At 39.8% G+C, this 23,019-nt stretch overlaps 1 protein-coding gene across 1 annotated transcript in view; it reads right to left on the bottom strand.

Moving 5' to 3' along the window:
- F13A1 (coagulation factor XIII A chain) overlaps window positions 1-23,019 on the bottom strand; it is a 164,325-nt gene that overhangs the window by 93,651 nt on the left and 47,655 nt on the right. The window contains exons 4-6 of the mRNA XM_017526763.1: window positions 22,350-22,601; window positions 7,428-7,546; window positions 4,889-4,996 (exon numbers count right to left, since the gene is read on the bottom strand). Coding sequence (XP_017382252.1) covers window positions 4,889-4,996; window positions 7,428-7,546; window positions 22,350-22,601 — 479 coding nt within the window. The remainder of the gene's footprint in view (window positions 1-4,888; window positions 4,997-7,427; window positions 7,547-22,349; window positions 22,602-23,019) is intronic.

Raw genomic sequence — 23,019 nt, 5'->3', positions numbered from 1 at the left:
CCCACCACCATCATCACCACCCCCCACCACCATCATCACCACCCCCCCACCACCATCGCTCCTGCCATCACCTCCACCATCCCCGTCACCATCTCCACTACCACTACCATCATCACCATTACTATCACCACCATAATCACCACTACCATTACTGCCATTATCACCATCATCACCATCACCATCACCATCACCACTACCATCATCACTGCCTCTATCACCACGCCCACCAAACACCACTACCATTGTCATATATTTAGTACTTGATCTTCTTTGGAAACTCATTCTCCAGGGTCCCAGTGCCTATGGCTATTTAGAATCCTCTGATTTATACCTTTCTTCACTTATTCCCTAATTTCAAAATTCACCTCATCTGGGCTCCATTCCCTTGGGGCTCTGTTCTTTTCTAGGAGACAGCTACTCAATTTGATATAGTAATTGTGTTATTGGAAATAAGGTGTTGGTAGTGGCCCTCTAAGGTAATACGATCTGAGAATAAGGACAATATCTGTTTTCAGCTCAGCCACTTATTCACTGTGTGACTTTGAGTGAGTGATATCACTTCCAAGGGTTTCTGCTTCCTCACCGAGAAGACTCTTGGAGAGTCCTCCTCATTGCACATCCCGGTTCTGTGTGTGTTTCAACCTCCACTGTTAATGCCTTAGTCCACTGGAGCAAATATGGATGGAGGTGATATATGCAGGAGTTTCACAGTGAATAACGAGCCATTATCTGCAGAAGCAGCAGCCTTTGCAGAAGCAGCTGCATCTCCTTGGGGGAAGTTCTCTGCCTATAGTTGCTGCCAGATCCAATCAGTCAGGAGGCAGGAACAGGCATAGACAGGTAACCACCCCACAGTAATGACAGGTGGTTGCACAGCCTTCCCTTTTCCCCAGAACCATGCTGTCCTTGTTACATATCATGGCCCACCTGCTTTGATAGTCTGACTCAGGGCTCAGAGTCCATGTCTGGCTTATTCACAGCAACTTTAGGAGCCAGCAACAGAATCCTTTATTAATGCCATATGACTAAAGTAAGTGTTCAGATGGCACAAAGTTAAGCATTCTTCTTAGCTTTCCCTGGCAATTTTCCTGGTGGGGACTGTCACATCAGAAATGCATTGGAGGGAAAGCAGCAATCAAGTAATGCAATTTAAAGGAAGAAGTATAACTTTGGTCAAGTTTCTTCATTTTTCCTAATTGCTTCTCTTTTTTTCTTTTCTCTCTTAAATCAATCTGCAGTATAGCTTGGTAGAATGCACCACTCAGTATTTAAAGAAGCTTAAGCAAAACTTAGCTTATGTAAGGTTATAACATCTCAGGCCTAATCCCCAGACAATGAGAATAAAGGATTTTGGACTTGCTTTCTCCTGGGAAACTCCAATAGACCCAGGCTGTCCAGATTGTCATAACTTTTCCAACTTTTACATCCAAGTGAAATAACAGCAACTCAAGAACAAGGGAAGATACTGGATTTATAAAGACAAAAAAAGAAGAGAGGGCACTATTTTGAAGAATAAAAGAATATTCTTGTTGCCAATGTGGTCTGAATACAAAGACAAAATTTCACTTTAAAGACAAAGATGTGAAGCCAGCAGAGGTTATTTACCCTGGATCACACAGTAAGTTAATAGCACAACCAGAATCAAGGTCCGATCTCTCGACTTGAGCTGAGTCACTTCCCAAATGATGTTGCCTTCCCTTTCTTTTCCATAAAGGATGAAAACCAGCAAGTTTTGAAAGAGATAGGAAGACAGATTCTCTATAAAGGTGAAAAGAGAGTGTTACTTACATTCCACAGGCAGGGAAACTGAGTCACAGAGGGGATTAGTGCTGTGGTCCTCACTAAGGGTGATTTTTATCCCCAGTGGATGTTTGGCAATATCTGGAATCATTTTAGGTTGTCACAACTGGTAAGGGAACAGGTATGACAACCTGTATCCCAAGTAGAAGATAGGGATGCTGTTAAATGTTTACACAAGACAGCCCTCTACAACTAATAATTATCTAAGGTCACGTACAATAAATATAAATACATTGAACAATAAATATTTTTATCTGGAGGTTGTGCACTTAAAATCAGATTCAGATTCTGATTATCATTGAAAGTTTGCACAACTTGGGTTATCTGTGCTTTTTTTTTTTTTTTTTTTTTTTCCAACATACACCCACCTGTTTCCTGAAAACTCCCTGCCAACCTTCAGTGGTAGACTTGGTCTTGACCAAAGTAGGCAAATTTGTCTTCGGGTCCCTAGTCATGTGCTCTGTGTCTTGTCCCCACCCAGCTCCACTCTCTTCAGCTACCCAGCAAGGACTGGGCTGTTCATCCTTACTGTTTCTCAGCAATGAGTGCCCTCAGGAAAGTTCTGCCTTCCTTGACTCTCACCTGGACATGAATTGAGGTTCATGTGCTATTCCTTCTGGAGAGTTCGCATGCCACCACTACCTCTGTTCTGACATTTGCATCCTGCAAAAGGGATTTCCAGCCTCTATGACCAGGCTGGGAGGAGTTTGAGAGGAATTCAGAACAACTGTGCATCAGCCTCTGTTTTACCTGAGGCCTGATCCGAAACCCTGAGAAAACATGCACAGCCCCGTCATCCTGTGACAGGGTTCTGGCTAGGATTCTACAACTTCAAAACATTTTCTTTTGGGCTCTCTAAGCACATCTTTCCATACTAATAAAGCCAAATTATTAATTGAGAAATTAAAAGATTTTTTTCTTTGTTCTTTGTTTAACTGCATTCGGAAGTTTCATGATAGATTTCCAGGATTTGTGAAAGGGAGAGTTAACTTCCTGAATGACCAAAAAACAGTTGATGTTTTTTTCTGTGTCATTTTTAAAATTGATTTTTGGATGCTCTGTATTTTGGCTTTTAAAATTATTAAAACTGAGCAGATTTTGGAAGGATTCACAGAGGTATTCTAAGGCTTAAAGGAGCTAATAGAGGTGAAAGTGTTTTTGAAAACCATGGAACATTTCGTGTATGTAAACAAGGGTGTGATGGAGATGGAGATATTGCTCAAAATGGCTAGGATCAGGACCTCTATCCCTTAACACCCAAGTCCTCCCCCTTCAAAAATAAAACCAAACCATTTTCCAAATAGATCTTCTCTGTCTAATTTTAAACCTTTTAATTGGGATATACATTTCAAACTTAGAACTTCATAGGCTTTATATGATTAATAAAATCTTAAGGCAATTTTCATTAAGAGTATGTGTGCTCATTCAGTGCTTAACAGCTTCTGCTTGGCCAGCCGCCACCACCGGCAGCATTAGGTCAGCTGCTCCCTGTCTGCTTCCCTCTTGCACTGGCTTATGTTAGGCAGTGATTTCTGTCTTCTGGGTGTGTAAAACTACATACAATGTGTGAGTAAGCTTATGCTGCTGCGCGAGAGTATCATTTTAGAACGCTTAAGAAGGATTTAAATGTAACTGCTAATTTAAATGTAACTGCTGCTAGCTGTTGCTTCCCCTCTCATTGCAAAATTGTTAGAGTAACTTCAGAGAAGAAAAAGAGAAATCTTGTCAGCAAAACAGTAAAAACAGTGATCAGCAGTAGGTCTAAAATATGTTGGTTATAAATGGTCATGACACTTTTGTAAACATTTCCCTGATTCTACATTCCTCCAAATCTTTGGAATTCGTTGTCTTATCATTAGGGAATGTAATTGCACAGAAAGCAAACGGCCTTTATATGTTGGTTTCTGCTTTCACTTTTTAAGCTCCACTGTTTCTTACATTTACATGTAGCTTAGTTATTAATAAAAGCAACTGTTCTTAAAAGATAACCAGAAATTATATTTCGTATCATTCTCAGTCTAATTTTTCTATATTGACAATATTGATTTCATTTAACTCAAAATATACAAACCAAACTCAAACACAAAATTCTTTCAAAGAGAGAATTTCTTAGATAACTTAAGGAAATCAGTAATATAAGTATTTCTTTTCCTCAGTCTTTGATTGTTTGAAATACCACCCAACTTAACATTTCTTCAGAAATAATCTACTCTTTAGCCAGATTGGATATGCTTCTCTGTACCAAAGTCTGGCTCTCCATGCTGAGTACATTGGTATAATCCAGGACTGCACAGGTCCTGGACATCCCATTTAATCAACATCCCATGCCTGGTCCCACCCTTCCTACCCATGGGAGTTCTATCTCCTTTCTCAGAAAGTTGTTCCACTGCAGGATCTCTGCATTCTCAAAGGTGTTTCAAAATCTCCTGCAGGGAGCAGCATCGAAGGTAGAAAATATCTAGATTTGAAGTCAGCAGACTGGAATCCAGCTGCAGCTTTGTCACTGAAAGCTGTCCTTGCCCTGTGTCCTAACTTGCAAAAGGGCATGAGTAATGCCTGCCCTACTTACCTCACAGGATCCTATGAAGAATCAATACCACTTCATAAGTGAGAAAGCCCTACAGTGACACATCCTTCTAGCAGGAGTTAGGATGAGATGGAAACACTCATTTCTTCACTCTTACTGTCAGTGTGAAAATGGAGAAAAGCTGTGCCTTGCACATCTTCTGTGCGACTTGATGTTTGGTTGATCGAGTGTTTGATTACAGTCATTGACATTTTTGTCATGATCACTCCTCAGTCCCTAGGCAAGAGGTTCTTAACAGTAACTGGTCTATAGTATCATGATACCTATCATCATTTGCCTGAAGCCAATGAAACAAATGGTATTGAGATGATGATTTTGTTTTATAGCACATGATAAGCTCAGAGAGTTCAAGAAGCTATACTGGGTGTCAGAAGCTAGAATCTTACAAATGAAAGTTTATTAAGTGTTAATCGGCATTTCAGCAGCTCTTAATGAACTGGCATCTATTCTGAGGCAAATGATAGATGTAATAGATTTTAGGAATCAGTAGTTGCTGCTTACCATTGCAGACCCCACACGGCTGACTTTGATGGGATTTCCCCTTCCAGAGAGGTCCATTTGTGCTCTGTCCATCACGTATAGGCAAATGTCCAGGATGCTATCTTCAAACTATTTGGAGGAAAAAAAAGAGTAACCACTTACTGTTCACTCTGCAAACAAATTATTCTCTGATGAAAAATAAAAGGAAACCACAACCTAATGTTTAAAAATGTGTTTCCTATACAGTGATCTCCTATAATCTTTAGTATGAAATATTAAAGTAGAAGGAAGAAGACATCTTTTATTTTCCATTAAAGTGAATAAGAACATAAAAGCAAGCCAGAAACACAAACAGAACTACTGGAGAGTTGATATACTCAGAGATCATGAGCTGAGTTGAAGTTCTTCAGAAAATGGCTCAAGTTAATTTAGAAGGTCTTTTCAACATATTGGCTCTTGTACCCAAGAAAAAGGAATGAACGATTTACCAAAGTCAGGCCAGAGTCTTAGGACCTCAAAAGTAATATAAGTCCTCATACATTTTGAAAATAAAGAGCTCTCAGGTGTATCACAAGAAGGCACTTCACACTACTTAGTTTGCATCCAAACTAGTAGGAGACCTCATATAGTGACTGTCCCTCTGAGGTTTCCCCTCTTCTGAGACAAGGTAGACCCCAGGATCAAGGAGAAGCCAGATGTCCTGCAGAAAGTAGATTACACTATCAAGGGAAGAGTCTCATACAAGTTCAATTTCCTTAGAAAGAACTGCTAGACACAGGCAATACCAAACTTATTTAAAAAAAGGAATAAAGTTCACATAGCAAGACAGGAAGATTTTATACCTCACTGTTGTAAGAGATTTCCCTGAATACAGAAACCTTGCCTGCTATCCACCCAAGTACTTGTGACAGAAACCACAATCATAATGGCTAATTACCATGCAATTCTTTATTCAGCCCAGTTAGAATACACACTCTGGGTGTATCCCAAACTGATGGGATGGATGCAGTAATGGGTAATTGCACTAGTTCTTCAGGTATGCTAATAGCTCAATATTTTGGTTCTTATTAAGCAGCTTCTCTCAGCTGTTTTTGCTGGGCATGATAGCAACTAACTGGAGAGTTAAAGAAATAGTCATAGGACTGATTGATTCCCTGTATCGCTGCAAAAAGGCGTGGCTGGTTATTTTGGCCAAAGGGCACAAACCAATAGCCTCTTTGAGTAACAGAAAATACAGTCAGTGACTGTGCTCCAGGGTGTCTATCCAAAGCCAAGCTGGCTGAGGAGTACCCTGACTGGGCTTGGGACACCTTTCCAGACCTCCTTGCTGCCCACCTTGATGACTTTTCTTCTTGTTAGCTATGTATAGATTGTCACATTTGGGCCATAAATAGAATCACCAGGCTAAAGGCTAGAAATTGAGGACCCAAGGTAAGGGAATCAGGCAGCAGGCATTAGTCAAGGATTGCATGCCACTGAGGAGGGGATGGCTTGGTACAAGGGAGCCAAGCAGGAATCCAAAAACAAGGGGTGCCAACACAGCTCAAGCTTGGCAGGACATCAGAAATGCAGGCGGGCAAGCCTGAGCACTGGGCCTGCAATTCTCTGGAGTCAGGGTGAAGAAGCTGGTCACAAAGCCAGGCAGGCAGGATGACACAGGTACAGGAGCAGTGGGTGAGGAACACAGGGAGATCCCATATGGAAGTCAAAGCAAAGCACCCAGAGCCAAGGAAGTATCCTGTGACCTGGTGCAGCCAGATTCCATGAAACCTCCCCACTGGATGCCCAGAGCAATGAAGCACAACTCTAGCCATCCCAGCCAAAGCTCCCCGAGAAATGACATTTACCCCCTCTTGTGTTGCTAATTAAAAATCATTTTGAAATCACAAGATATGCATTCATTTGTGGAAAACTGGTAAAATATCATTCATTTGCTCCATTGTTAAAGATATCAAGCTGAAATGGTTTGAACGATTGAACATCTTAAAGAAATGCCATTTGCTACTTTATGTCCAGATAGTAACTTGAGTTTGCAGCTGATAAAATGTTTCTACGTAAAAGCCCAGTGGGCTATTCTTTGATGAAACAACACTATTTTCTAATTAGCAGTACCCTAGGCTAACACTTTTTTTTGGAAAAAAAAACAAAAAACAAAAAACTATTAATTTGAATTGGGCACACCCCTTGCGGTACTCTTTGCATCACTATCAAAATAACTTTCATTATAAGAAAAGGAAAACTTCAGCCCATTCCAGGTTGAGCTAATGAGATTTCACTGTTCTAAGTGGCCAAAGCATTTCTCAATAGAATGTCACATTATTCATGGAATCTCTCATTTCTGTAACACTGTAATACCCAGAGATATGTGGTTTCAGCTGATAAATTATGCAGTTGTCTTTATGAGTCCCTACTCCTATACTCTCTGCCTTGGAGTCTCTGATCCTAAAAAGCAGGAAATTGTGCTTGTCTAATATCGATATATGGCACCCTGCAGGGATACATGTGACAAAAAATATGAAGTAAATATGTCCTTGACAATAACAAATTTTAAATGGCTCACCTGACCATAGCTCCAGCTCCTAGTCTTGATGTCATTGACCTCTCCATAAAAAATTACCCCAATGTCGTTCAGGACATATTCTTCTCTTTCTTTCTCATCATCCAGATACACAGCATCATCTGCATCAGAATTTAAACATAGTGACCATTACCAAACCAGACTGTTTCCAAACACTTGCAAGTTTATTTCTAAACTGCATTTAATCAACCAAATTTTTTAAAAATGCTCTTTGTTTCATTAAGCATAGCTCATTTTCCAATATTTTAGTAATGGTGAAGATACTCAGCACCAGAGTTCACTTAAATGATGACATTTGTTAGCAAAATGCTGACAAACTCTGGCTCTTTAAGTTCCAAGCAGCAGAATTAAATTGATATGTCTCATTAAACATTTTATGATTCTGGTGCATCAGTAGTTTCAGAATTCTATGATGCTGATGTAAATCTCTAACACAAATTAAAATGTAATTTCCAACCTTTTAACATTAATAGAAAACTATATGAATTGAAAATGGTTTTTAAAACAAATCTGGGACACAGGACAAGGCAACAGCCTAATTTGTCATGTCATGTCTGTTTTGTGGCCCATCACTGGCAGGAGGAAAGCAGTAGGTCACCTCCTTTTAATGAAAGATACTTGTGGATGTGCCAGTATGTATGTGTGTCCAACCATCTTTCCTGGCTGAGGTCTTTCACTGCAAGGACTTCTCTTCCCTGTGGCTAGAATCTCAGGAGGGTCATGCTCCCCATCTATCCACTTGGTCATCAATTGGGTGCTTATTCCCAGGCCTGGTGGGAGAGCAGCAAAGCATCTTTAACACAGACAGGACCCTACAGGTGTAAATTACACTCAGGAAAATGTGTGTATTTGGAACAGGCATCTAAATGTTTCAATATGAATTCTACCTCAAGGTGACAAAATAATTGATGATAATAAATGCAAAAGGAATGGTAGAATTAGAATGTTGCAATTCCTAATGAAATAATGAATCGAGACAGAAATAATTCATTAAGAAGGGAACTACATAACGGATGGATAAGACTGAAAAAATGTGAAGGGGATAATATTGATAAGCCTAAACATATGTATCCCCTGCTAGGATGAATGTCCTGGGAAGCAATGATGACTTATGAAGTATTTTTCTCACCTCCTCCAAAAAAATATGTCACTTGAAACTGAATCTGATAGAGTCTCTAGATCTAACTAGCTACTTAACAGAAAATGCCACAGTGGTTAAAAAAACATCCCACAGTGGTTAGAGAAACATATTTCATGACACCAGGGGATGGACTCAGCAAAATTCAGAATATGGAAATTTCTACATAAAAAATGACTCCGTTTCAGCAATAAGTTTGTGGCATGAAGAAACAGATGAAGAGGATTACTCTGGAGGAAAAGATTTAAGTGACATACCAACCAAATTTAATCTACATACCTTAATCCAAATAAACTAACTAAAAAGATAATTTTTAGACATTGGGAAAATTAAAGATGGTTCATCAGATAATACCTAGAAGCTCTTGTTGATTTGTATTAGCTGCAATGATTACACACACACACACACACACACACACACACACACAGGCACATACATATACACATATATAGGTACATATGTATCAATGTATACTGCGTATATGTCTATTTTTTAAAAACTGCATGCTAAAATGTGTATGGGTAAACTAATATGATTACTAGAATTTGCTTGAAGATGCTAAGGCAAAAAATAAGGGAAAAAAGGATAGATAAAACAAATGTGGCAAAATCTTGATAACTATTCAGCCTGAGAGACATATAAGTAGATATTCATTGTGCTATTCTTTCTGTTTTTGAGTTTGTCTGAAAATATTTATAAGAAAAATTAAGTTTATCAAAAGACATAAAACTCAAATACAAAACCTTTCTAATTGGATGTGAAAATTCAGTAATGTAAAGATACAAATTCTATCTACATTAGTCTATATGACTAATGTGAAACCAGCCAAACTTCTACTCAGGGTTTTTGGAACTTTGCATGCTCATTCAAAAGAAAAAACAACATGAAAGAAAATAGTCAGGCAGGGTGTTGTGGCTCATGCCTGTAATTCCAGTACTTTGGGGGGCCAAGGTGGGTGGATCGCTTGAGGTCAGGAGTTTGAGACCAGCTTGGCCAATACGGTGAAACCCTATCTCTGCTAAAAATACAAAAATTAGCCAGGTGTGGTGGCGCGTTCCTGTAATCCCATCTCCTCAGGAGGCTGAGGCAGGAGAATCACTTGAGCCCAGGGGTTGGAGGTTGCAGTGAGCTGAGATAGCGCCATTGCACTCCAGCCTGGGTGACAGAGCTAGGCTCTGTCTGGAAAAAAAAAAAAAAAAAAAAAAGAGAGAGAAAACAACCAAAAGCTAATATGTTGAAAATGAAGAAAGACTGAAGAACTTGCCCAAAGGTAAATTAAACATTGGACCCCAATTTATAGTTTCCTGCATCTATACCCTTCGCCATGTATCTAGCAGTTCTTCCCTCTAAATGTGGAATATCCTCTCTTGACTTTGGGCTTATTTTGGCTAATGGGGTGTTAGCAGAAGCAAGTAGGGGTATAAAATGTGACAGCACAGCTGAGCATGTGCTCATACAAATCTGCTATTACCCTGAGGAAAATATGCCCCAGCAAGCCCGCTGGTCAAAGAAGGATGTGAGGCACCAGAGCAGAGGGTCTCTGGAGCTCTCAGGGAGAAACAGATCCTCTCCAGCTGTTCCCACCTGAAGCAGAGGTGGCCAGTCAAGCCCAATATAGATGAGCCGAACCCTAGCCAAGCCCCAGATCCATGAATAAGTGCTTGCTGTTGTATGCCACTGAGATTTTATAGTTCTTTCTTATGTAGCATTACTGTGATTATAGCTAACTGCAACAAAGCTACACTTAAAACTGACATTAGCACAGTAATGGACAAATACACAGAAGGAGCTAGATGTGTTTTAAATCATACTAAGATATATACTAAATAATAAAGATGGCACTTAAAAGCAATAGGTAATAATAGACCTGATCAATATATGGTGTTTTGACAGCTGGTTATCCATGTGAGAAAAAAAAAATATGTCAGTAAGATCTCTCTCTTTCTCCCACCATATACAAACTCGATCCACGGATTTAAGAGGTGCATGTGTGTCTCTTCCTGACAATCTTTATTTTGGCCGACACATTCCAGATATAAGCAGATAGAGAAACATAACAGTCAATAAATATATGATAAAATGCTCGACTCCACTAATAATCAGAGACATAAAAACCAAATTAACCATGAAATCCCAATGAGATATCATAATTCTCATACCATATTGGCAAATATTAAAACAAATGGTTAACCGTCAGTGCCAATGAGGGTCTGAAGAGATGGATACTCTTATCTATCGTGGCAGTAGTGTAAAATAGTGCAACCTTTTAAAAGGGTAATTAGGCAATATCTATGCAAATTTAAAATGTGAATTCACTTTGCCCAAGCAATGCTATTTCTAGATGTCTATTCTACAGACATCATTTGTACAAAATGTATGTGAAACATTCAAAATGGCATAACATGCTATAGTGAAAATGGGAAACAATCCAAAGAGTTGTAAACAAAAGACAAAAACAATGATGATATAACCATGCCAGGCAGCCCTTCAAAAGAAGATGCATGTACTGCCATAGAAAATGTTCCAAGATATACTGCATGAGAAAACGAGATACAGAGCAACAGGTTGACACAATCTCATTTGCATTTAAAAAAAAACTTAAACTCTTTCAATATATATATGCATATCAATATATAAAATGATAGCAAAGTATGTGTAATGATATACACAATTAAGGTTGATTTTGTCTGGGGATTCTCTAAGATTGGAAGATCGGTGAAAAGAAAAGTTTACTTTTAGTCATACATGTGTACATGTGCGTTTATTTGAAAAAGAACAATATATTCAAATAGTTGTTTAAAAATGAAAAGCACTGAAAATACTTTAAATGAATGACATTACAACAAAGTGTTTATTGTTGGTGTCTCTGATTTGTAGATCTTTGAGCTCTTTTTATGCTTTCATTATTTTTTATTTCTATAAGGAGACTTTTTCCATCAGAAAAAGTTATTTTTAAATGTGTTTCCATTTAAGTGAAGCTACCCATTTAATAAGAGATTAACAAGTTCAACTTTTACACATTAGTTTTCTTTAAGAGCAATAAGGTTGTGCTCTTTTTTATTATCCATGTCCTTAAACACAACTTTTTTCTCCTTCTTTAAGTCTCCCTGAACCCTTTTCTTTCCAGCAGAGTTTGAACCTTGCTCCCTTAGTGCCCTATGGAGGCTGGGATAACATTTATCCCACTGTATGGACATTACTGTTTAATTATTATATTTATTGAAGAAGCATGTGTTTAAGTATCTACTATTTAAATTTTTTTTAAGTAGTAGCATGTAAATAAGCATTGTTATACTGATTATTTACTGCCAGGAGCTTTCTAAGTGCTTTATAACAAGACCCATGAACTCATCAACACTCATAACAACCTTGTGAGAAAGGTAGCCCCATTTCATTGAAGAGGAAACTGAGGCAAAGAGAAACACAACTTTTCCAGGTCATATAGCTATTGAGTTGTGAAGCTAGGATTTGAATAAGCTGCCTTCCAAGTAGTTTGTGGCTCTTGGGTCCAAGAGATTGAATGACTGTCCTCAGCCCCCAGCACCGTGCCTTGGAACACGGTAGGAAATCAATCAATGTCTACCGAAAGAATGAGAGATGGGGACGATGTCTGGAGCTTAGATAGTAAGGGAGAAGTCCAAGAAAATGAAGGATTTACCTTTGGGCTTTGGGTTTGTATTGATGGGATGTGATAAATTTAGGTGGCAAAGCATGAACAGAGAGGAGTTCTGGAGCTTTAGACTAGGCCACCCTTTCCCTTCCAATGCTTGAATTAAATCTCACCTCAAACAGCTAGACATTATCATGAATCCACAATACAGCAAAGAAGTCAAACAGGAAGTCTTGATTTTAATTTTAAATTTATTTATGATTTTAAAAAGAAGATTGAAGGTGGAAAGCGGTGCTTTATTTCCCCTGTTTTTATTCAGATCTGTCACTTTAAAATACAGATGTCCAAAGCAAGGTTAAAAAAATATATCATGATGGAAACTCCAAAATACTCCCTATGTTTGGAAGGCTAACAAAAATAGAAAAATGTAATCATTTGCTCCTGGAGATTTTTGCTGTTGGCTTTTTGTTAGTGTTTTTGTTTGTTTTTAAATTTTTGGTTAGCTTCAATGGGGTGGGGTTTTACTAAGTTTCAGGGTGAAGCTAGTTCTTCACTTAGTAAAATGGAAGACTCGACTAATAGCAAAAACAAACTAACAAACAACTCACTATTGTAGAAACCCAACGATTTGGACTGGCAGAAGGTAGATGTGTGTGTGAGGCTTGTGTGGAATGTGGGAGCTGGAAGCTATACATAACTAAGTGAAGTCTGAGGGGAGAAATAAGATCTAGACAGCTCCCAGAGTAGGAGTGGCTGCAGCATGGACCAACTGACAACTCTTTGAGTGTAGGTGACCTCTGGCAGACAAGCACCATTACAATAAAACTCCAGAGAAAAACAGATTACACATGGCATCATTGGTAAGTGTGACACAGCACCTCCATCAGCTGCCCAGAGCAGCCCTGTCGCCAGAACAGACCTTCAAAATGCCTCGTAAATAACCACCCCTGTAGGCTGACTAACAATTTACAAGAGGCAAGTAGTGAAGAATAATGACCTCATTTATTTTGCTGTTCATCTGGTGGGAATAGTAGGGTAGTTAAGAAAGAAAAGAGCGGGCCAAGAAATTTTAGGGTGGATTTCAGTCACCCTCTGACATTCCCACTGTCCTCCCCACCCAGAGAAGATAAGGATTTATAACAAACATGTAAAAACAAATGCTGAGCCTATTGATTTTAGTATCTGTATAACCTCTTTGCCAGAAGGAGGCTCATTCATCATTGCATGGGCTGATACATTCCTTCTGCTTATTTACATGCCATTTCGAAGTCAGAGCAAGTTCCATTTCCTTGGTCATTAGACTCAATACCACCAAAGGGAGCCCAGGAATTAAACAAAACTATGGTGCCAGGGCAGCTACCCTACTAGGTCTCTTTAAACAGTTTAAACCAGAGTTTGATGTCGTTTCTAAATCTTAAGAAGGAATAATGGTTTTGCCCTTCAAAAAGGCAAAATGTGTCACCATTTAGGGAAGGAAGGAATTTACAGTAAGGGGATTAGGAATCACTTCCACTTGCTTCCCCCTTTATATCAAAGCTGAGCACCACTAAAAAGAGGAAAGATTCATGCTGGGAGTGTGTAATCATTCTTAGAGGGAGTGTCTTGGCCTGCAGAGTAAATGTGACTCAGGACTAGTGTCATCATGATATGTTTTTCCATCACAAAGTACATCAAAGGGGTGGCAAATTCGAACAGGCTGAGAGCGCTGCAGCATACGAGGAGTAACTTCCTGTCAGTGGGAGTTGTGAGCATATTAAGGAATGGCATTTCTAGAGTCTGAGATTTTTATTCTGGAAGGATCCAAACTCACTGGTTTCCTAAAATGGTTCAGTACAGCCACTCCAGAGACCTTGCTTGCTTACCTATTAACACTGGAGTGGAATCAATCTATGAAGCACAGCAAGTGGTTCCTCCACAGTCAGTTGAGTTTGCCTGTTCCCTTTTAACCCCTTCAGTATAAAGTGCAGTAGTTTGCCAGGAATGGTATCCTCAGAATAACAATGAGTAGCACCCCTTCTGTTGGAGACCCTTGAGCCTGGACCAGAACTTGCACCCTCAGGCTGCCGCCATTCATCTATCAACTACAGATATTGATAGCATATCTCGCACCATGCTCACAACAATACAATTACCCGTGCGTAGTACAACAGAGTTTACATTCCTTATAAACACATTGCATTACATTTCGCACCAGCTTGAGAAGGTTATTGGATTTGTGCTAACTTGACTGTTTTGCTGGTTAAGGACTTTTCAGAGTACAGAGATATCTTCAGAAGATTGACTATTATTCATGAAGCAGTTCTACAAAGAAAATGTCAGAGTTTCTTTACTTAGCACATATCCTCTAGGGGAGCCTGTGCCCTTGTTGGCATGCTTTAATTTTCTTCCCAGAGAAAGCTTTCATTTGATCTTGTAAATATCAACTTGAATGTATGTATGTATTTACTTATTTATTGTGGCAGAGCTTTCCACATTGATTAGGTCATCAGAGAATCTTCTTGGCTGGCCATGTACTGTTTTTTCTTTTGCTATACAAGGCCAGATACTGATGGCTTTTGTTTTAAAAATATAAGCACTTACCCTGACTGAGTCAGGATGCCCAAGTGTTAGCCCAGTTTGTTTCTTAATTTTCTATAGGACTTTGAGAAATGCCCATAACATCACAGAACCTGCTTTCTCTCTTGAAATCTGAGTCTAATAATCATCTCCTTGTCTCTCAGAGTGGTGATTATCAATTCAGTTCAGCAAACATTTACTAAACATCAACTCAATTACAGGCACCATGAAAGGATGAATGAGATAAGGATTATGTCTTCCAAACCCACTGTCTAGGGGGATACTGGCTATGACCTCTCTTTGAAGAGTATGAGAGACTTTACAAGAAAGGAATTGTAAACCACATGAATTGGTGGATGAATGTGACCCTGCATTAGACACTTCCAACCATGCTCTTTCTAGAAACAACTTGTATGGAGCTTCCCACCTTGCTCCTGGGGTCACCTACATGCCATTAAAAAGAAGGTTTACTTTGAGATCTCTGGAATCCCTTCTGATTACAGAGCCACACCAAATGATCCTTGCTTGGCATAAAAAGCACAATAATCTTCTAAGTAATTCAGACACTGGGAAGAATGATATGTACTATTTTATTTAAGAGGAGTATTGAGTAAATAAGGGCTAAAAGTTTTGCATATGCTTTATTAAAACCATAAAAATTCAATTAACCAACTATTTGATTATTATTCTTTTTTATTTTTTAATTATTCTTTAAGTTCTGGGGTACATGTGCAGACGTGCAGGTTTGTTACATAGGTATACACGTGCCATGATGGTTTGCTGCACCCATCAATCGTCATCTACATTAGGTATTTTTCCTAATGCTCTCCCTCCCCTCAGCCCCCCACCTCTAGACAGGCCCCAGCGTGTGATGTTCCCCTCTCTGAGTCCATGTGTTCTCATTGTTCAACTCCCACTTATGAGTGAGAACATAGGGTGTTTGGTTTTCTGTTCCTGTGTTAGTTTGCTGAGGATGATGGTTTCCAGCTTCATCCATGTCCTTATGCAAACGCCGTTCTGGGCGCTAGGCAGGGTGCAAAGCTAAGTCACTGGCTAGCCTCTCCTCATGCCCGAAATAGGTTGGAGTTCCCTGTTTTATGTTCTTGTTGTGCACTGACTTATTTTAGTATTTTTTACAATTGTAATTAGTTTTTTATTAGGAGCTCATTTGTAAAATCCTTGCTAGAAGCTATACAAAGATTATGTCTGCCTTTTTCCCTGCCATACTTCCAGTACGAAATTCAGTATTGACTCTGAATTTTCATGAATGAATGCATAATACTGTTGTACTATGCACAGGCAATTGTGTTGTCATGGGCGTGGGATGAGACATACTATCAATATTTGTGGATTGATGGATGAATGGCTCCAGCCTGAGGGTGTAAATTCTGGTCTGGGCTCAAAGTTCTCCAAGATAAGGGATGGTGGTCATTTTTACTCTGCGGACATCAGTCCTGGTGACTTACTCTATTCTGTACAAAAGGGGCTAAAAAGACCATATATAATGACAAAGGCAAATAGACCAAGGATAAACTTAATGATAAAATACAAGTGCGTCGTATTTATTTATTTGCTATGAAAAGCAACCAAGATATTGGAAACATGTTGACTTCTTCCTAGTAAACTGATTTCTTTGTTTAAAGAAAAATGAAAAAAAAAAACCCACACTGAATAAAAGGGAAATATTAGATGCTAATTTGGTGTCAGATGCAAAGAGAGAGAGAAATGCACACCCGCATCCCCCACAGACACGCTCTTCTCAGCACAAGGGATATGTTTTTGACTTTTCTCAAGATGGTAAGGTCTGAGACTACATTTACAATGTATGTGTAATGATAGGGTGCAACTAACCTAAAGAGTATTTACCTGGGATTATTAAATCCACACAGCAAACATTTATTAAACCTCAAGTGTGCCAGAGGCTGTGGATACAAGGCTGAATGAGGTGAGGGGGAATAGAGTGGGGGAACAACTTATCAGGAGGAGGAGGATCCCTTAAAGGCAACTGATGCCCAATTAAAAATACAGCTCAGTACTTCCCCAGAATACTAGGCCCAGATATCAGAAATCTAAATCTTTCAGAACCTGCTATCTGGCACGAGTGCTAGACTACCAAACCAGAACATTCTATATTTAAATAGTGAAATACATTCAATAATTCAGAGTTCCTGAGTAGCTAGAAAAACATGATGAATTCATAATAACTTCCGTCTCACTTCTGCTGCCTTTGTGGGTACAGTTCTCTCTAACGCCTCGCAGAAGGGTTTCCTCCCAGAATGGACCCGCAGCCTGGTTAGCACCACTAAACTAAAAACTAAGCAATTATTCTCCCTGCATGCACCCCTGCCTTCGCTGGTGTGGCATTGCTATTGATCTCTATTAATGATTTAGTGATTAAGGAGGATAAATTGCCTGTGAATGCAAAGCAGGCTGAAGGGCCCTCAGGAGCACAGCTGAGCATTCTCCCATCAATAAGGGCTGTGCGTGCTGCTGTAATTTTCAGCCCAGTGCCCTGTGCCACCTCAGATGAAAATCTTGTTCATCTGGCTCTCTTTTGATAATTTCTGGAAGCAGTTTTCTTTCTTGTCTTCTGCTATCTTTTTCATATGGGCAACAGTCTCACCCCTCTCTGTTGACCTACTTTCCAATTACCAGGCTATACCACTGAGTCCTTTGTTATGCATTAACACACACAAGCATGAAGCTGCAGGTGATTGCTGGGCCACAGTGTACGTGCTTGTGTGTAGGGCGTTCATCACCTTGTTCCCTTTTTGGGTTATGCTTTGCATGCTACACACGAGTAAATGAGGAGATGACCTCTTTCTCTTGTTTCATTTAAAAAAAAAGTGTGCAGTGCCCAAAAGCATGGTTGTTGGAGAAGACTAAGGAAGAAAATAATGCTCAGGATCCCTCTGCATTAAGGAAGGAGAATTTGCTCCTGAGGCAGAATGGGAGAGAAGAGTTTAGAGAATAAAGGAGAGCGTAGGAAAGAGAGAGAAGGGGTGGTAAGGAGGAGAAAGACTGGAATTAGGTTCAGGATAGAGCCACTGAAAGTGTAAGAAGAGTAAATTATACTCTCCTGAGTTTTAAAATTATTGCTTATTGTTTTTCTTTCTTGTTAGAGACAGACCGGCCGGGCTGCCTTGAACTCCTGGGCTCAAACAATCCTCCCGCCTCAGGTTCCCAAGTACTGGGACTGCAAGCTACTCTAGGGGCCATGCTCAGCTTTATTGTTTTGTGATTATTAGGAAACCAGGGGTCCTCTAAGTGTTGGCCCCAATCAGCAGCAAGAGCATCTCCCAGGAACTGGTTAGAAATGCAAATTCTCAGGCCAGACCTCAGACCTACTCAACCTGAGGGTGCTGCACAGAAGTGTCTGAACAAACCCTCCAGGTGATTCTGATGTGCTCTGAGCTTGGTGACCACAGAGAGCATCCTTCCTCTTCTCACCCTCTATCCTAAGCTGCAGTTAAGGTCTGGGCATTCACAGATGTTGTGTGTGACTGTTATTGCCGACATTGAAATTGAAGATGAAGGTCGAGTTTCTCACTTGCAGCAGCACAAGGGGAAGTAGGATTCCTAGAGGCAGAGACAGCCATGAAGTCAGAAATCCCTAAGGAATTTGCAGAGATGTCTGGGCCTCCACAGGCCAAGGAATGAGGAGGACTGTGCTAGTTTGCCCTGTGTTCTGGAAGCAGGGAAGATCCTCCCAGCATGTATTCATAATAAGCTCACCTTCCACCTTCCAGATGACTAGCTCACATCTTCCCTATCAAGCCTCTCATGCCCTTCTTTGCTGCTGCTTCTCAACACATGACTTTGCCTTATGCTTCACTGATAAAAAAAAAAAAAAGAGTCACAAAATGGTAACGACTTATTCTCTTTCCATTAAACTAGAAAATCTGCACCCCTCTTCTACTGTACTCCTGTCTCTGGGGAGGGTAAATAGCCTTACCCATCACAGGCCCTTCACCTGTTCCCTGGATTCCAACCACTCAAAGACTTCAATCTTAAAATTTCTCCACCTTCGTTCCCAGAGTCGCCTGCAGAGCTTTTAAAAACCCTGAAGCCCAGGCTGCACTCCAGAGCAATTACATCCGAATGCCTATGTTGGGGACTGAGGTATCTGTAGTTTCAAAGCTCCCCAGATGATTGCAATGTGTGGCCAAGACTGTGAACCACTGTCCTCTCTTTGGACTGCAAACTCTCCTTCCTGCTTCCTCTCCATCACCATAAAATAACACCCACTCTCTCTTGTCTTTAAAAAAATTCTCCTCTGACCTTCACATCAACACCAAGGTGCCATTTCCTGCGGTCTCTACTTTCTCGCCTCCTGTTTACAGCGCAGCCTATGACCATCTCTCTGGCCTGTGTCCCCATAACTTTAGCGAGACAGTCCTTTTCAAGAGCATTGAAGACATCCAATCTCCACACTATATGGCCACTTTCCTACCTTATCCTATTCTGCTAATCATAGTATTCAACGGCGTTAACTGCTGTCTTGAATCTATCGATGTATCCGGCTCTAGGCTCTTTTGATCTTCTTGTACCTCACTGACTGCTCCTGCTCAGTCTTGACTCTTACTTGTTAATGACCCTGAATCATTTTTGTTCATTATTGCTCCTAACGGTGCCCATGTTTACATGTCTAGCTCAGCCATCTCCTCTGAGTTCTAGATTCACTTTATTCAGGTGCTTACTTGACATTTTCACTCGGATGTCTCATAGACATCACCAAATCAACATTTCTGAATGTAACTCTTAGCTTCGCCCCTAGTGCTTCCCCTCCACTTCCCACAGTCTTCCCAGCTCTGAAAATGACACCACCATCAGCCCAACTGGCCAAACAAGAAATCTAGAATTATTATTGAGTTCTCTCATTTCTTTACTTCTCATCTTCGATCCCTGTGCAAAAATACCATTTTGTATTTCTGTTTTAAATACAAAATAGATCTCTGATCTAACCCCTTCTCATCTCCACTGGTGCCACCATTGTTTGGTCTATCATCATCTTTCTCCTAGACCACAGCTTCCAAATTGGTCTCTGGTTTTTGTCCCACCTTTCTCTAATCCTTTCTATGCACTGAAAACCTAGGGGAGGTCCCTTTATAGCCTCTAGGGCAAAAGCACCTCTAGACCAAAGCGACTCTTTTGGAACAGAGGTACCTGGAAACTGCTCATCATGGATACAACTGAAGATCAAGGCAGCAATTAGGTTATTATATTGTTCTCCTCCTGAATAGTTATCCTTAAAGTTAACGTTTCAGGCAACATGACTAACCCTTTTGCCCTCAGGAAGAGTGGCCACATAAGTTGAAATGCATGCAGACATGTATCCCATTTTACACACATTATACAATCCAGAAAAGCTGCAAACAAACCAAGGTCTGGGTAAATTATAGCATTCCTGAAACTTTCTAGAGTTCTGAACAGTTATACGAAGTCTATGATTTTCTTTGTTTAATACAAAGAAAGTAAATAGCAAACTCCTGATTAATTTAGAAGTATAGATTTTTAAATACAATTTTCTCAGAATAGGGTGCTTCCTACATACGCTCCATCTCATTCTCTTTTGCTTACTTCTTCTCTACTGGACTCCTAAATGATAGTGTTCCTGAAGGGTGGATACTATATCTCACTTCCTTCTTTTTCTATATTTTCTCCTTAGGTGCAGACAGCTCTCAAATATACATCTCTGATTTTCCTCTTCAGATTCATATACCTACTTGTCATTTCTGCTTGTCTACCTATGGTTATCTCCAATTTAACATATATCAGTTACTATGAGTCTCTCAGTCTTTTCATTTTTGTAATGTCACCTCATCAACTAGTTGCCAAAGCCTTATATCTGGTTGATAAGATTACTACCAACAGGAGTTCATTTTTGAACTGCATATGCCCAGTTAACATTTCCTGTTACCATTTGCCTTGAATATCTGTCTCATAGATAGGAGTGTTGGGTACAAGATGATGAGGATGGATATATGGGGAGTGTAGGAATAGCTTGGTGTCATTTGCCAACACTAGTGGAACAGGTAACTCCCAAGCCACACTGGGCATGGTGGTTCATGACTGTAATCCTAACATTTTGGGAGGCTGAGGCAGGAGCACTGCTTGAGCCCAGGAGTTTGAGACCAGCCTGGGCAACACAGTGAGACCACGTCTCTACAAAAAGTAAATAAATATGAATATTAATCAAAGAAAAGGTCAGTAGGACCAAGATGTATGTTCTAGATAAGTAGCAAATATTGTTGTCCACTTTTCTATATCTAGGACAGATTAACCCTGATTCAAATGCAGCTTTCACAAACAAGGGTCATTCAAAATCAGCAATAATGTAGGCTCATTCTGGAACATGTTGGAGCGTGATGCATACGGGGTAGGATGTCATGGGATGTCTCCTGCCCCCATCTGAGCTTTTATAGCTTTCACTGCCTTATTTCCTAGGACCTACAAGTGGTCTCTCCCGCATCGATGCTACTGCAACATCAGTATCTGCCTCTGGAATTTAAAACAGCCCTATACCAAGTATGGAAGCAGAGGAGAGGTAGGAAAGAGCATAGACGAAGATGAGAAGAAAATTTTGTGTGTGACTGAGGCCCAAAAGAGAACTGATAGAGAAATCACTGAACTTGACTGAGTTTATTTGAATATAACTAGATTAAGCTTCTGCCGCAGACAGAAAGACTGAAAATAGCACTAGAGATCAAGTTGTATTGTATTAAAGTACAGTTATATCTTTGCACATCCAGAGTTATGGTTTGCAAAATTTGTACCCACTATGCACATAAACAAGTTTGTGGAATCCTTTAGATGTATAGACTTTCTGTTCTTCAAATAGGGGGATAGAGAAGTTAGTTTCACTATGAACAGTGTTGACTTTATTTAATTTTTCTGAATTCAGAGTTATAGACTCTAATAATTTTGATAGTCAAGTTTAATAAGCCCAGTCTGCTTATAGAACAAAAGCATCCAAAGATTATACCATCAACATCTATTAGGTTGGTGCAAAAGTAATTGCGGTTTTTGCAATTACTTTTAATTACAAAAACCGCAGTTAAATAGTTCATAAATAACTGTGTGATTTTACATAATCTTCAATTAATCCCAAAATAAATGCATAGCAGCATTGACTTCACATAGAGGTTTTATCCTCATATACAATGGGGATGAATTTTCTATCTTGCTCATTCAATCATTAAAATAGTATATGCAGGAGAGGTACATGTCTTTAGAATAATCTTGCTACTCCTCCAAAAAGAGATGTATTGGAAATACATGAATTTTTTTTCCAAGACAGGGTCTTGCTGTGTTGCCCGGGCTGGAGTGCAGTGGCACGATAATTGCTCACTGTAATCTCTAACTCCTGAACTCAAGCAATCCACCCACTTCAGCCTCCCAAGTAGCTGGAAGTAAGGTGGGCACCACCACACCGAATTAATTTTTAATTTTTATTTCTTAGAGACTAGGTATGGAACTCCTGGCCTTAAGTGATCCTCTCATCTTGGCCTCCCAAAGAACTGGGATTATAGGCATGTGCCATGTTACCCTGCCAAATAGGTGAATTTTTAAATGAGAAAACGAAATGCCTGCCTCTTACCTTCACACCAAGGATTGAAGAGAACGTACGTGTCTGTTTCTGGGTTTCGACGGGTTCGAAGTATGCCGTAGGGGGTCCAGACGGCAACATACATGCGGAATTTCCCCACGATACATTCGGGGGAAGACTGGACGTACAGCCGCACAGAATTGTTCTCTCTCATGTCAACCTTGGCCCCCCACTTTCCACTTTGTAACTCTGAGACTACAGGCACTGGGATGTAGGTGCCCTTGTTCTCCTGCGGGTAGCGGCCTATGAGAAGAAAGAAGAAATCCTGGGTTAGATTGATTTCACAAGCCACTTCTGTTCTCACTCTGTTTTATAGCTGAAGGGACAGGAGTGATCGTTAGACTTGAAATCATAAAACTTAGGTTTGAAGTATATTTCTGCTACCAATTAGCTGCATCATAGTAGTTGATTTTCTTAACTTCTGTGAAGCTTGAATTTGTCATGTCTACAAAAAACCCCAAATAAAAACATTAATAGAGAACTTTGTTGGTTAGACAATGAATTCAAATAAGATGTAAAAACACTAATTTCAATGGAAAAACAAAGCTTATAAGGCACCATAAGGTTATTCCCTGAATTTCAGCCTTCTAAAAAGTTAGAATTGTTATATCAAGTGGAAGTAATATTAGTTATCCAACCCTATTTTTAGGGCCATAACACA

The sequence above is a fragment of the Cebus imitator genome, unplaced genomic scaffold (genome assembly GCF_001604975.1).
Source record: "Cebus imitator isolate Cc_AM_T3 unplaced genomic scaffold, Cebus_imitator-1.0 Scaffold43, whole genome shotgun sequence".
Taxonomy (NCBI): domain Eukaryota; kingdom Metazoa; phylum Chordata; class Mammalia; order Primates; family Cebidae; genus Cebus; species Cebus imitator.
This window is presented reverse-complemented; position numbering and strand designations above follow the sequence as displayed.